Genomic DNA, 12,540 nt, shown 5'->3' on the forward strand with positions numbered 1-12,540 from the left:
AAGGCTAGTCAAGGCTTTGAAAGTTTCAAACCCAGAAATCCAACGCGCCACACTCGAAATAATGAAAGGAGAAAGCAAGATCATACTCTAAATTTTTCTCCTTTAATGAAGTTAAGAACTCGTGATTTTAAATGCTCAACATGCTCAACAACACCGACACAAGGTCTTTCAGATAAACACTCGTGCGACAAGAATGGCGCACAACGTGAAATAAGTCAATGTGCGACGCGGCGATCAATCAGTTAAACTTTAGCAGTGGGTGAAGAAGGCCAGAAAAGCTCCGGGCACAAGTGAATTTTACTCGAGTGAGAGAACAAGAATTTGCGCGGGAATCATGGCAGAAAAAGCACCAAGCAGTGGACCATCTCCGTATAATAAAGATGAACTCACTCCACCGGATTTCCTCAATGAGGCATTCTTTCTCGGCGTTCTTCAGAAAGTGGAGAAGGACAGGGATCTCAAGGTAGCACGTGATAAGAATTTCAAGTGCTCGCTCGAGAATTGCAAGTGAAATTTTGTTGTAGATAGCAAAGTTCGAGATGATTCCGGGTACAAAGGCGGGAGATCATTTCGCCAGTATTATGTTCAAAGCCATCATTTCCTACACATCGAGGGGAAAGGAAGTGAACTCCAGGTCACTCGTCGTGAAGACGATGCCCGTCGAGGAGGGAATGAAGAAGGAAATGATGACCGAAATGCCCATCTTCGACAGGGAGATTGAAATGTACACGAAAGTCCTTCCCGAGATGGTTAGACTGATGGAATCTATTGGTGATTTTGAAGAACTTGCTCCCAGGTGACATATTCGCGCAACAAAGAGGAAAATATTCCATACATCACTGACAATTTTAACTTTTCAGGATGCTCTATTATAGCACAGATCCTCTGATTATCATCTTCGAGGATATCAGCAAATTTGGCTATGAGATGCATCAGGGTTTCCTGGATTTTGACAATGCCATTAAAATTGTCAAGAAATTGGCCAAATTTCACGCGCTGTCTTTCTATATCAATGACAATGTAAAGTAGAATGTGTTATGTGTGTTTCAGTCACATAAAATGATCGCAATATTTTCTTCTTCCAGAAATATGCCCATAAATTCGATTTCACCAAATACAAAGGCATAATGATAACAGAGAACACCATTGACAAGATGCAAGTGTTCGTTGATGGATTGTCAGCAATGAAGGAAGAAGTGGAAACTTGGACAGAATTCGAGAAGATTGCTGAGAAAATTGAGGTGGTCAGAACAACTTTCTTGAGAAAGCTCTTGAGCGTGTACTACCCTAATCCCGAACCCGGATTCAATGTGCTCTGTCATGCCGATTTTCATATAAAAAATATGATGTTTATCAAGAATGGCGAAGACATTGATAAGACAATGTTTCTGGACTTCCAAATGTGCTTTTGGGGATCACAAGCTGTTGATCTGATTTATGTACTCTACGCAATCGGCAATGCCGCGACAAGAGCGCGAAAAGGTGAAGTTGTATCGATCTATCATAAGACGTTCAATGAGTATTTGGAGCGATTGGGATGCCTGCGCAAAGGACCTTCTCTATTGGAATTGAATATTGACATAACGAAGCATGGACAATTGGAGGTTCTTCTCGGATTGTGCTTCTTGCCCTTCTTCAGTCTGGACTTCACGAAAGTCGATATGGATCAGGTAATGGATCCCACACCCGAAATGTTGGCGCAAATGCAAAGGATGGTTTACAAGAATCCGGACGTTGTTGCCATTCTGAAAGAAGTTCTTCCATCGCTACTCTACAAAGGTCTTCTGGATTGAGAAAATTAAGGCACAATTGTATTAAGAATTTTGAAATTGCCATGCGTTATAGTTATCATTATTTGTATTCAACTGATGTACCAATATTATTTCAAACGTGGCATATTGTAGTTACAGATTAATTTAGAAAATGATTAAACTTGTACAGTGTCTTCTTAATCATTGTTAAATAAATTGTTGAAACAATTTAGGCGTATCGTCAATTCAAATATCACTGAAAGATAGTAAATCTCCGACGTGCATTAAACAAAACACTGTCATCTATCACTGATTACGACAAGACGCTAACAATTTCGTCTTACATGTCCAGAGATGAGTCTCTACGGTATTTCATAACATCATAACAAAAATCTGCCATATACAAGAAATCTTGCCAGAATAGAATGAGTGATTTTCATGGTCAGCGCAATATTCTGTTTTGCGAGTAAATTGAAATATGTAATGGAAAACACACAACACAGTCATTGGCTTAGCACGAGTGTGAACAAATTATCTCAAGCATCAGCTGGAAAAAAAGCTCTCGCAGTTAATGTTCACTATCAGGCACTGGAATTCTGCAAAAGTGTGACATTGAATTGATCTACACACATTCGTTAGAGACCCAATGAATCACCAGTCAGTATTCAATCGCGCTTGAGTGAACTTGTACACCGTGTGACTTTCTGAAGCTTTTCGCGATGGCTGAGACCGATCAAACCGTTGTGCCCGACGCTGCCGCGGCCCAAGTTAATGGCGATGCCAAAGAGATGAAGGTGGATTTCTTTAAGGTGGCCACTGATCCACCAGAGTGGCTGAACAGGGAGTATTTGGAGAAAGCCTTCCGGGAGTATGAGAATGACAAGACTCTCCACGTAAGTTCAGCCCTCATCTGCCCACTCCTTTTGTTATCACGTTATCAGACCTGTGCGGTGAATCACATGTGAGAAACCGAAAAAAAACATTTCAGATGACTAGCCACGAGGGTTCATTTATCGATAAATTCGACAAGAGCCCCTATCAATACAATTATGCAATGCTTTTATGGCCTCCTCCATAGATCTTCGAGTGCGAGATTGTCCCTGCCACCAAGCCAGGTGATAATTTTGCAAGTATCGTATTCAGGGCCCACCTGAAGTACACCACCAAGAAGAAGACTGTTTCCGTGTCGGTAATTATCAAGGTGCGACCCTTCATGGATGGCATCTGGAAGGATCTCCTTATCGACATGCCACTGTTCAAAGTCGAAGCTGACATGTACATGAAAATCTTACCCGAAATGCAAAGACTCCTGGCTCAGATGGGCGATCCTGAAATCATAGCGCCCAACATGATTTACTACAGCAACAATCCTGAGATTATCATCATTGAGGACATCGCGCCGAAAGGCTTTGTCATGCGTCACAAGCCAATGAACTTTGAGAACACGAAGAAAGTCATCGAGAAGCTGGCCAAATTCCATGCCCTGTCTTACTACATGTATCACGACGAGAAAAAAGAAGTGGATGAGTTCAAATATGGACTCCTTGGCACTCACAGCATGGCGTCGATGCAGTTCTTTGTGGAGGGCTTCATGAGAGCGACAAGGTGCATTAAGGAGTGGCCAGGATATGAGGAAATCGCAGAGAAGATGGAGCAACTTGCGCCGAAACTCTTGCAAACAGCACGAAAGGCTTACCGTCCAAATAAGCCCAATGAAGGCTTCAATGTTCTGAACCATGGAGACTTTCACATTAAGAACCTACTCTTCCTCAATGATGAAGATGATGCGATACAGGAAGTTTCATTTGTAAGCAAATTTAAAACCAGTTTACTTGCTTGTTTGCTATTTTCAAAATTCCTTTTCAGATTGATTTCCAAATTTCCATTTGGTCTTCTCCGGCTGTTGATCTTAACTACGTTATGTACTGCAATGCCTCAAGTGAAACCAGGGATAATCATCGAGAGGAACTCATCAGAATCTATCACGTGAAGTTCTGCTCTATTCTCGAGGCGCTAGGCTGTCTCAAGAGACCACCTAGTCTGCTGGAGTTGAACATTGAGATGCTAAAGAATGGCGTAGTTGGTAAGATTCCTCGAGAACTGCAGAATAACAATGAAAAGTTACATTAAATTACTTTCCTGCTTGCAGAGCTTCTCCTCGCCATTCAATTCATGGCTATGTTTTACGTGAATTTCGAGGAATTGAAGGGAGTCGACATGTCCGACATGGATGCATTGTCTCGAATGCTGTACAACAACGAGAGCGGCATGAGACCAGTCCTTGAGAAACTGCTGATTAAATTCCTGCACAAAGGATATCTCGAAGTCTAACCCCGAACAGTATATAAAAAATGTAGTGCAAAAACTCCCTGTTCAATAAAACACATTCTGTAGCCGAAGAAAAAAGTGAATGAACTTTCCCCATGGACAGTCAAAATAAATTTCGTAACATTGCTGTACAGAATCTCGTGGTGTTGGCGCTCAATAACATTGAGTTAGGGAAGCAATGAGAGTATAAATAAAAAGCATCCGTCAACATTCCAAAGTGCCTAATTTCATGGTCAAATTTATCATTACACACACTCTGCCGTGCTTTTGCCATTGTGTTGTGCTATTTTTCTAACGATAGAATTATATGTAATTGGGAACTCGTGAAATGTTCGTATCCGGTTCGTCTGAAAAAATACATGTGCCACGATCAGTCGGACAATCTGAATGCCTCTGTGCGATATGATAATAATAAGATCCCGCGTTCGCGGCAAAAAGAATCCCACAAGCTCATCAGTTTCTGTGAAGACGCCGAGGAGAGTGTAAGTCATAAAAGTTTGAGATCACGTGCGCGGGAGTAAGAAGATAAAATGAGTGAGGGTGTAGCTGAAGTTGAGGCAAAACCACCAACTGTTGTGAATGGCCAGAAGAAGATGAACGATTTGTTCGATACAAACATTGCACCGCCAGATTGGCTCAATCAGGATCTCCTGCAGAAAGCCCTGAGGAATTATGAGAGTGACAATACACTTTTGGTAATCATAAGATAAACATATTACATTAAACGTGTCATTTTTATGTGACAATGAAGGAGGATTATATAGATTCATGAGAGTGCAATAATATTTCTGAACTTGATAAGATTTGTAATTTTTTTCCAAATTTGACAGACACAAGGCTTCCATAGAAATCTTATGTGTTTCTCAAGATCAGAAGTTCATTCTTACTTCTTCTATTATAATTCACACCCATAGAATAATTTGCGTCTTTGAGATTCTTTTACTAAAGCATTCTAAGAGTTCCGTGTTTGATTAATTAGAAGTGTTGGAAAGGCACACAAATATTGGACTATTGCATAATAATATCAATAATAACTAATAATTCATTAAACTGTTGATTTTCTGAGTTTCTCACAAAGTTTCCTGTGCATTAATCGAAACCATTGATTCCTCAATTCTCAGGTGACGGAATGCAACATTGTTCCGGCGACAAAACCTGGAGACAACTTTGCCAGTGTCGTCTATAGAGCTCATCTCGCGTTCACCTCAAAGAAGAACTCGTCGCCTGAAAAGCTCTCCGTGATCATTAAAGTGAAGCCCTTCGTTGATGGACTGAAGAAGGAAATGATGGGCGAAGTGCCATTCTTCGAGACGGAGATTGAAATGTATACAAAAGTTCTGCCCGAAATGCAGCGACTCTTGACCCAGACTGGAGACAGTGATATCATAGCGCCAAATATCATTTATCACGGTCTGAATCCAGATTTCGTTATATTTGAGGACATTGCTAAATATGGTTACGTGGCCAAGCATGATGCTTTAAATTATGACAGCACTGTTCAAGTGATAACGAAATTGGCGAAATTACACGCGCTATCATACTATATTCAGAACGAGTCGATACTGGACTTGACGACATTCGACAAAGGTCTCATCACTGATGGAATTGGGGAGAAGATGGAGTTCATTCCTCAGAGCTTCAATACTTTCATCGAAGGTGTTAAAAGCTATGGGAAGTACGATGTGATTGTGGAGAAATTGAAGGCCGTGCAGCCGTTCTTCTTCGACAAATTGGGCGCCGTTTACAAAGCCAATCCAAATAACTTTGGTTTCAATGTGCTGAATCATGGGGACTTTCACATCAGGAACCTCATGTTCAGATTCAATGACGAGGGCATTGAACATGTGTCTTTTGTGAGTTTTGTGCTGAACACATGATTCTCGAAAATAGACTTTACAGATTTTATCTAATTTCTCTGCAGATTGACTTCCAGATTTGCTTCTGGGGAACTCCTGCCGTCGATCTGTACTACATTCTGTACGCAATGGCTTCGAGCAAGGCTAGGGAGAGACAGGAGGAACTCCTGAGGATCTACCATGATAAATTCTGCTCCCTGCTCACCGATCTCGGATATCTCAAGAAGCCACCAAGTTTGTTGGATTTGCACATTGAACTGCTGCGCCACGGCTTCATGGAAGTCTTCTTGGCATCGTGCTTCCTTCCAATATTCTACATGGACTTGACCAAGTTCGCGGCGGAATTGGAGAGTCAGGAAAATGGTTCGGAGGAGAAAGGGTTTGAATTTATGTTGGAATTTCAGATGAAAATCTATCGCGAGGAAGGAGAACTGAAGAATGTTATCGAGACACTCTTGCCCAAATTATTGCACACTGGCCAATTAGAAATATAAAAAAAAAGATATTTTATGGCAGAAGATAAAGTATCAAATTACAGTATTACCGATAAAAATACGATGAGGTTAATGGCAAATAAATAAATTGGGATTCAATTCGTTTTGTTTCTATCATGAGTTGTTGGTGGAATTTTTTATTCTCACAAAAAAAATCATAAAAAGCGTTCATAACCTAGGAGAACAATCATGACTAAGAAAATTATTCGCCTGTTAACAAAATTAATTAAAAAATTGTCGCTAAATAAAAACCAGCAAGATAAAACTTCTTCTAATCTACAAATGTTGCAAATGTAAAAAAAGTGAGTCTTACATCAACTTCAAAATTTTTTTGATAAAGATCGACTTTGAAGCACTATCATAAATAAGCCAATAAAGATTCCTATAATGAGAACCTCTATAAAAGAGAGAATCTCGCGGAATTCGTATCAGTTCAGGTGTGAATTTCAAAGTGATATTACTGGTGAAAATGAGTGAATTTCCCAACTGGCTTACGGATGATTATATTAAGAAGATCTTCAATGATTTCTTCGACAGAGAAAGAAAGTTGAAAGAACCAATTGATTGGGATGTTGATTTGCAGTTTTACGAGAAACACATTGAGAATATAGCGACAAAGTTGTTTAAAGTGAAGGTGACAAATAAGAAGGATCCAAAAGAAGTTTACAGTGCTTTTGTTAAGACTCTGTGTGAATCATCGCCGAATAATTTTCAGCTCACGTTCTCTCTTCAGGAGATCATGTTTGAGAGAGAGGGAGAAGTTTATGAGGATTTTATCAGTAAACTTCCTCACATTCTGCCCAAGATTGAGGAATGTGAATTGCGATTCCCAAAACTCTACCACTTCTCCAAGAATCCCCTGGTCGTGGTGATAGAAGATGTATCCCAGGAAGGCTTCGAGAAATTCCCGGATCCCTATTCACTTGACGACTGCCGAAAAGTCTTTCAGCATTTGGCCAAATTCCATGCGTTTTCTTACTTTCTACATCATGAATTGAACATCGACATGTCCAAGTTCACCAATTTCATTTGGAAGGATTTGGCCAAGAATGTGCCGATTGTGAATCTGGCTTATGGGCAATTCATTGAGGTCGTTAGTAGTTGGGAAGGATGCTCAGAATTCGCTGAAAAACTCCGGAAATTCCAGCCTCACTATTGCGATGCTATAATTGATTCCTCGCACCCAAAAGATGACGGATTCAACGTCTTGAGCCATGCAGATTTCCACAAGCATAATCTTCTATTCAGAAACAACAAGAAGGATTGTGTTGTCGTTAGTTGATTGCCACATAAATTGTGTTCAGCAATTTCTTTGTGGTTTAAACAATTATTCATTTCTAGATTGATTACCAGTTAAGCGCCTGGAGAAGTCCTGCCTATGACATCATTGGGGCATTCAATATCTTCTGTGAGCCAGAGGATAATATCAATTCTAGGGATATCCTCCTGAGCTCCTACCACAAGGAGTTTAAGTTTATCCTGCGTAAGCTAGGATTCTCCCACAGAATCCCAACTTTACTGGATCTTCACGTGGAAGTTCTCAAATGCGGAATTTTGGGTAATCTAAAGATATTATTTACCAATCCTACCTGACTAATTCCTCGTTCTTTCTTCCAGATGTGGTCTACTGGTCGATCTACAATCCCATGGGTGCGCTGTCGGAAAATCCCGGTGATAAAAGACAATTTATAGTGCGATATGTTGAAGCATTGAATTCTTCTCGTCAGAGGCAGTTAGCTGCTGTTTTTCCAACATTTCTCAATCGTGGATATCTCGACTGTGACGAGAATGACTAGAAAAATTTAAAAATATTAGATGTTATTGCTTGTTTTTCATGGTTTTTAGGAAAATTCTTTCTCAAATAAATTATGACTGCACCAGTTAACTATGCCGTTGATCGCCGCCCTGGCGCTCGTACCGTTCGAAACATCTTCGAAAGCTTTTCGAAATCACCCTCCCGCCATTTTTCATGGCCATCACAGTACCGAAACATTGTGAAATTCAAGTTCTCCGAGTTCTCTTTGATTTTGCCAAAACAGCGATGGTTTCTCACATCAGTGGAACTATTAAGACTCCCATAGGGGATATGCTGGCCACCGTGAGTGTGGACAATCGCTTGGAGAAGCTGGATTTCATGGACAAAGTTGCGACCGCAGCGGACTTAGATCACACCAAGTTGTCCAGGAACGCCAAGCATCATCCGATTCTCAGACAAGTTCAGCTGGAGCTGAACGAATACTTTGCTGGACAGAGGCAGTGCTTCTCCGTGCCACTCGTGGATGCTGATCATCCGCTCCTTAGCATTCCCTATGGCGTTGTCTGGACGTACCAGCAACTGGCGGAGTTCATCGAGAAGCCCAAAGCCTTCCGCTACGCTGGACACATTTGCAAGGTGAACAACGTCTCCATCATCATCCCGTGCCATCGTGTGATCTCCAAAGGAGGAAAAGTCAACTACGGCGGAGGTCCAGATCGCAAGATTTTCCTCCTTGACCTTGAGATGAAGTGGAGCAAGCACAGCATGGAAAATCTCACAGAGTCAGAGTAAAACTCATCAGTTTTTTTCACCTTCATTTAATACCTTTTCTACCTCATTCACACATGCGAATTACCTGAATTACTTTACGAAAAAAACCACGGAATTAAAATAAATGAATTTCCATTAAAAGGCCTTGACTAGTCGTTTTTCTTATCTTCAGCTGTGACTTCTGTGCTTTGAGCTTCTGTGACGCCTTCAGTTTTCTCAGGAATTTGTGGTTTGGCTTTAGCTGCAGGGAATGGACAAGCTCCTCCTTTGCATGTGAACGGGAAATTCTCCGTCTTCACGACATTCCCTTGCTCATCCTTCTTCTCCCACGGATTCCAGAACCGAAGGACGTACGGCTGGATGAATTTGTGCCAGATGTAGAGCAGCACTGGAATTATGAAGCAAGGAACGCACACCATTTTTCTCTAGTCTCTGCACTTTGGAAAATTGTACGAAAATTAATTTTCAGATCTTCTCTTCCTGTTCTTCTGAAGGTAAACAGAGACTTTTCGTGTTATTATTTTGGAAAATCATGACATGACAATTTCGACCAGAAGTTCGAAAACATAAATTGCATGCAAGTTTGTAGTTTTCGTTTCAGCACCGCGAGGGCGCTTCGGTCTTTCTATTCTAAAATCTTGTCGACTGAAGGTGTGTTTCAGATTTTCTCCAATTTTCTCTATTATCTAGAATTTTCCTCTTGATATTTTCGTTTGTTTTGTACGAAAGAGTTTTTTCTAATTGCTTTGGCATTGATTTCAGAGCCGCTTTTAGTGCAAAAACGCTGAAAAATGGTTACACAGAAGAAGCAGGTAAGCCACGTGTAATCCCTGATTTTCCCTACAATTTCCCATTTCCTGATCATAATTGTATTAAAACTTCCCCCTCCCTTGCTCAAATGATCTATTTCCTGTTCATAATCACTGATAAATGCAAGATTCTTTGGTGGAAAATGTGATGGCGTGGCTAATGTGAGGTTATGTTTGACTTTTCCAGAAAAAGGCTTTGGAGAGCATCAATGCTCGTCTGGCCCTCGTGATGAAGTCCGGCAAGTACTGCCTGGGATACAAGCAGACACTGAAGACACTGCGCCAGGGCAAGGCTAAGTTGATCATCATCGCCAACAACACTCCTCCTCTGAGGTAAGACGCTCTTCCGGGGCGCAGAAATCGCCTTCCGGACAGACTTGCGTCAATCTCGAGGCTGCGTGGAGACCCACTGCACACTGGGGACAAAGAAGCGCACCCTCGAGATTGTGTTTCTCTGCCTTATTTTCAGTGTGAAAGTTGAGAAAGAGAATTTTGGAGCGGGATGAAATGGGGCTGTTTTCTCTTTCTGTGTAAGTAACAACGTATTTGGTGTAAATTCCTGGCGATTTGGGAGACTGGATTTGATTGCTTATGCATCAAAGTGGACGGAGTTGCTGATTGAGATATTCTCTGGTTTGCAGGAAATCCGAGATTGAATACTACGCCATGCTGGCCAAGACGGGCGTTCATCACTACAGTGGCAACAATATCGAACTGGGAACTGCCTGTGGTCGCTACTATCGCGTCTGCACACTCTCCATCACTGACGCTGGAGACTCGGACATCATTCGCACCCTCCCGGAGACCCAAACGCAGTAAAATGTGTCTCTTGGAAGTGTGAATAAACCTGAGAAAAACAATCCTGCTTTTCACTTTTACTCCTACCTTTAATTACAAAGATTACAAAAGAGAAAACACGCTGGGAAATTGGAGTTCCATCACCAAATGACTCGCAGAACCTCTCCTCTTCCTGGGTTCAGTGTTTCTTGCTCTTGTCGGCGCCGCCGCCCAGGATCTTCTTTCGCTGGACGAACATGTGCAGGTACATTTGCGGGAAGAGCGGAATGTAGAGGAGCATCACGAACCAGAGGAAGTAGTAGTAAGAGAAGGTGCCATTGAAGGCGTTCGGCATCTCCACTGACCACACGCCATGCTTCTTGGCGTAGTCCTGCGCCCAGAAGAAGCACAGCAGCTCTCCCGTCACGCCGATGGGATAGAGAGCGATGAAGGTTGTGTAGCGAAGCCAGGTCACCAGCTTCGGGACATTGTTCACAAGATTGAGAGCGTAGTAGCCGTAGCGGATGATCTCAGTGACTGACCAGGCGAGCAGGGCGAGAGGCAGACCCGGAGACTCCTTCCCGGAGGGAGTGGCCATCACCACGCCACAGACAACCATCACGCGTGAGAGAACTTGAAAGGTGGTGATGATGACGTTGCTGGGCACAATTCCGATTGCGGCGTGTATAATCTATGGAGAGAAATTGCCATGAGAAAATCATCCCGGAAAGGATCTGAGTCTCACAATTCACCTCCAGGACTGCTGCATTCTGAAACACGATCACAGTCAGCGCCAAGTAGTCCCAGAGACTCTTCCCGGACCCACTGTCGATTGTGTAATACGCCACGAGCTGATACAGCATGTAACTCCACCTAAGAGACCATCATGGTTAGCCCACGATCTGCCTGCCCTCCTCCGGAGACTACTCACCCCAGAACCTGGCCAGCATTGTAGAGAATCAGGTACAGTTTCGCAATCGCCGATACTTCCTTCGACTTTTTGCCCTCTGGGGCACTCTTAGAGGACTTTGTACTCATTTCCGTGAAGCTTCAACTTTCTTAGCGGCGCAACTCGACTCCACAATACGGCGGAAAAGTCTCCTGCTTTGCAAAAGCCAAAAACTTGACAGTCATTCACACTAGAAAGTGCCGTGAAAAACAAATGAATTCAAGAAGAAGACACACAGGTGACTCTCCCCGTCTCGCTCTATCTCACTCTACTCCGCCATAGCCGTCTCTTTCCCTTAGAAATCACAGCCAACCTTGCAAATATGATGACGTCAACACACACTTTTCATTCAAAAATATAGAGGCGTTAGAAAAATATACTATTTTACAGTATAAAAAAATGTTTACAGGCAGAAAATCTCCTCTGAGACGATGCTGCGATTCCAGCACTGGTGATTGTGGTCAAAAAGAGTGTCCGGAACTGTCTTGGATGATCCCAGAGTGAGTTTGGCCGCTTCAAATCCCACAGAAACGCACACTCCTTCCTTCTCTCCCTTCAGCATTGCCGCGATAAATCCGCTGGCGAAGTTGTCTCCAGCTCCACAGACACTCACGACGTTGAGAATCTCCTCTGCCGCGTAGAATCTCCCAGTGGCTTTTCCCATGCTTGGAGCATAAGTTGGACAGACACCATCACTGAAGAATCCTGAAGAAGGAGAGTTTCTCGTCGCCACGAAGGCTCCATGACGTCCCAGAGTGAGAAGAATTGTGTCCACGTGTGGCAGGATGGCCTTGCTCATCTCCTCAGTAAATTCCAGCACTTCCTTTCGCTCCTGGAGGCGGGAAATCTCAGTGAAAGACACTTCAGTGGCTCCGAAGAATCTCCCAATGGCGCCCAATTCGTGGATGTTGGGAGAAATGAATTTTATCGCTCCATAGAGTTCCTGATCAAGCTCAAAAGGCTTCGAGGCGATAAGCATATCCGTGGGCTCGAAGAAAACTGCAAGAGAGAAAGAGAATTTTCTGTGTGAAATTTTAAAGATTTGAAAA

General features: G+C 42.5%; 9 protein-coding genes across 9 annotated transcripts in view; 6 read left to right on the top strand and 3 right to left on the bottom strand.

Annotated features, from left to right (window-relative positions):
* Positions 1–23: 23 nt before the first annotated feature.
* Positions 24–2,121, top strand: LOC132264897 (uncharacterized). Its single transcript, XM_059765232.1, has 4 exons — positions 24–463; positions 525–796; positions 861–1,020; positions 1,086–2,121. Exons 1-4 carry the CDS (start codon positions 335–337, stop codon positions 1,791–1,793), a joined length of 1,269 nt encoding a protein of 422 aa, XP_059621215.1. The 5' UTR covers positions 24–334; the 3' UTR covers positions 1,794–2,121.
* A 28-nt stretch (positions 2,122–2,149) lies between these two features.
* On the top strand, positions 2,150–4,156 carry LOC132264905 (uncharacterized). Its single transcript, XM_059765241.1, has 4 exons — positions 2,150–2,644; positions 2,830–3,558; positions 3,618–3,834; positions 3,901–4,156. The coding sequence occupies exons 1-4, from the start codon at positions 2,471–2,473 to the stop codon at positions 4,080–4,082; spliced, it is 1,302 nt and encodes a 433-aa protein (XP_059621224.1). The 5' UTR covers positions 2,150–2,470; the 3' UTR covers positions 4,083–4,156.
* Positions 4,157–4,417: 261 nt separating this feature from the next.
* LOC132264538 (uncharacterized) lies at positions 4,418–6,528 on the top strand. The gene is made up of 3 exons (XM_059764778.1): positions 4,418–4,774; positions 5,201–5,932; positions 6,001–6,528. Exons 1-3 carry the CDS (start codon positions 4,610–4,612, stop codon positions 6,427–6,429), a joined length of 1,326 nt encoding a protein of 441 aa, XP_059620761.1. The 5' UTR covers positions 4,418–4,609; the 3' UTR covers positions 6,430–6,528.
* A 370-nt stretch (positions 6,529–6,898) lies between these two features.
* LOC132264939 (uncharacterized) lies at positions 6,899–8,302 on the top strand. The gene is made up of 3 exons (XM_059765288.1): positions 6,899–7,702; positions 7,771–7,987; positions 8,047–8,302. The coding sequence occupies exons 1-3, from the start codon at positions 6,899–6,901 to the stop codon at positions 8,223–8,225; spliced, it is 1,200 nt and encodes a 399-aa protein (XP_059621271.1). The 3' UTR covers positions 8,226–8,302.
* A 91-nt stretch (positions 8,303–8,393) lies between these two features.
* Positions 8,394–9,000, top strand: LOC132265083 (methylated-DNA--protein-cysteine methyltransferase, constitutive). Its single transcript, XM_059765551.1, has one exon. It carries the CDS (start codon positions 8,399–8,401, stop codon positions 8,975–8,977), a length of 579 nt encoding a protein of 192 aa, XP_059621534.1. The 5' UTR covers positions 8,394–8,398; the 3' UTR covers positions 8,978–9,000.
* LOC132265085 (UPF0729 protein AAEL015238) lies at positions 8,981–9,485 on the bottom strand. The gene has a single exon (XM_059765553.1). It carries the CDS (start codon positions 9,373–9,375, stop codon positions 9,106–9,108), a length of 270 nt encoding a protein of 89 aa, XP_059621536.1. The 5' UTR covers positions 9,376–9,485; the 3' UTR covers positions 8,981–9,105.
* A 45-nt stretch (positions 9,486–9,530) lies between these two features.
* Positions 9,531–10,625, top strand: LOC132265084 (large ribosomal subunit protein eL30). Its single transcript, XM_059765552.1, has 4 exons — positions 9,531–9,607; positions 9,719–9,768; positions 9,953–10,098; positions 10,407–10,625. Exons 2-4 carry the CDS (start codon positions 9,748–9,750, stop codon positions 10,582–10,584), a joined length of 345 nt encoding a protein of 114 aa, XP_059621535.1. The 5' UTR covers positions 9,531–9,607; positions 9,719–9,747; the 3' UTR covers positions 10,585–10,625.
* A 6-nt stretch (positions 10,626–10,631) lies between these two features.
* On the bottom strand, positions 10,632–11,823 carry LOC132265080 (very-long-chain (3R)-3-hydroxyacyl-CoA dehydratase 2). Its single transcript, XM_059765549.1, has 3 exons — positions 11,474–11,823; positions 11,295–11,415; positions 10,632–11,233 (listed from the first exon to the last, which is right to left on the bottom strand). The coding sequence occupies exons 1-3, from the start codon at positions 11,578–11,580 to the stop codon at positions 10,742–10,744; spliced, it is 720 nt and encodes a 239-aa protein (XP_059621532.1). The 5' UTR covers positions 11,581–11,823; the 3' UTR covers positions 10,632–10,741.
* A 71-nt stretch (positions 11,824–11,894) lies between these two features.
* Positions 11,895–12,540, bottom strand: part of LOC132265075 (uncharacterized) — a 61,787-nt gene continuing 61,141 nt past the window's right edge. The window contains exon 7 of the mRNA XM_059765533.1: positions 11,895–12,490. Coding sequence (XP_059621516.1) covers positions 11,895–12,490 — 596 coding nt within the window. The remainder of the gene's footprint in view (positions 12,491–12,540) is intronic.

The sequence above is a fragment of the Phlebotomus argentipes genome, unplaced genomic scaffold (genome assembly GCF_947086385.1).
Source record: "Phlebotomus argentipes unplaced genomic scaffold, Phlebotomus argentipes genome assembly contig_2, whole genome shotgun sequence".
NCBI classification, from domain to species: Eukaryota; Metazoa; Arthropoda; class Insecta; order Diptera; family Psychodidae; genus Phlebotomus; species Phlebotomus argentipes.

Excerpts from the sequence above, each read along its gene's own strand:
- LOC132265080 (XM_059765549.1), bottom strand. The coding sequence starts at position 11,580 with ATGAGTACAAAGTCCTCTAAGAGTGCCCCAGAGGGCAAAAAGTCGAAG. Across the intron at positions 11,416-11,473 it reads AATGCTGGCCAGGTTCTGGG|GTGGAGTTACATGCTGTATC; the intron begins GTGAGTAGTCTC and ends ATGGTCTCTTAG. Across the intron at positions 11,234-11,294 it reads AGAATGCAGCAGTCCTGGAG|ATTATACACGCCGCAATCGG; the intron begins GTGAATTGTGAG and ends TTCTCTCCATAG.
- LOC132264538 (XM_059764778.1), top strand. The coding sequence starts at position 4,610 with ATGAGTGAGGGTGTAGCTGAAGTTGAGGCAAAACCACCAACTGTTGTG. Across the intron at positions 4,775-5,200 it reads AGAGTGACAATACACTTTTG|GTGACGGAATGCAACATTGT; the intron begins GTAATCATAAGA and ends CTCAATTCTCAG. Across the intron at positions 5,933-6,000 it reads GCATTGAACATGTGTCTTTT|ATTGACTTCCAGATTTGCTT; the intron begins GTGAGTTTTGTG and ends ATTTCTCTGCAG.
- LOC132265084 (XM_059765552.1), top strand. The coding sequence starts at position 9,748 with ATGGTTACACAGAAGAAGCAG. Across the intron at positions 9,769-9,952 it reads TGGTTACACAGAAGAAGCAG|AAAAAGGCTTTGGAGAGCAT; the intron begins GTAAGCCACGTG and ends TGACTTTTCCAG. Across the intron at positions 10,099-10,406 it reads AACAACACTCCTCCTCTGAG|GAAATCCGAGATTGAATACT; the intron begins GTAAGACGCTCT and ends TCTGGTTTGCAG.
- LOC132264897 (XM_059765232.1), top strand. The coding sequence starts at position 335 with ATGGCAGAAAAAGCACCAAGCAGTGGACCATCTCCGTATAATAAAGAT. Across the intron at positions 464-524 it reads AGAAGGACAGGGATCTCAAG|ATAGCAAAGTTCGAGATGAT; the intron begins GTAGCACGTGAT and ends ATTTTGTTGTAG. Across the intron at positions 797-860 it reads TTTGAAGAACTTGCTCCCAG|GATGCTCTATTATAGCACAG; the intron begins GTGACATATTCG and ends TTAACTTTTCAG.
- LOC132265083 (XM_059765551.1), top strand. The coding sequence starts at position 8,399 with ATGGCCATCACAGTACCGAAACATTGTGAAATTCAAGTTCTCCGAGTT.
- LOC132264939 (XM_059765288.1), top strand. The coding sequence starts at position 6,899 with ATGAGTGAATTTCCCAACTGGCTTACGGATGATTATATTAAGAAGATC. Across the intron at positions 7,703-7,770 it reads ACAAGAAGGATTGTGTTGTC|ATTGATTACCAGTTAAGCGC; the intron begins GTTAGTTGATTG and ends ATTCATTTCTAG. Across the intron at positions 7,988-8,046 it reads TCTCAAATGCGGAATTTTGG|ATGTGGTCTACTGGTCGATC; the intron begins GTAATCTAAAGA and ends TCTTTCTTCCAG.
- LOC132264905 (XM_059765241.1), top strand. The coding sequence starts at position 2,471 with ATGGCTGAGACCGATCAAACCGTTGTGCCCGACGCTGCCGCGGCCCAA. Across the intron at positions 2,645-2,829 it reads AGAATGACAAGACTCTCCAC|ATCTTCGAGTGCGAGATTGT; the intron begins GTAAGTTCAGCC and ends CCTCCTCCATAG. Across the intron at positions 3,559-3,617 it reads CGATACAGGAAGTTTCATTT|ATTGATTTCCAAATTTCCAT; the intron begins GTAAGCAAATTT and ends ATTCCTTTTCAG.
- LOC132265085 (XM_059765553.1), bottom strand. The coding sequence starts at position 9,375 with ATGGTGTGCGTTCCTTGCTTCATAATTCCAGTGCTGCTCTACATCTGG.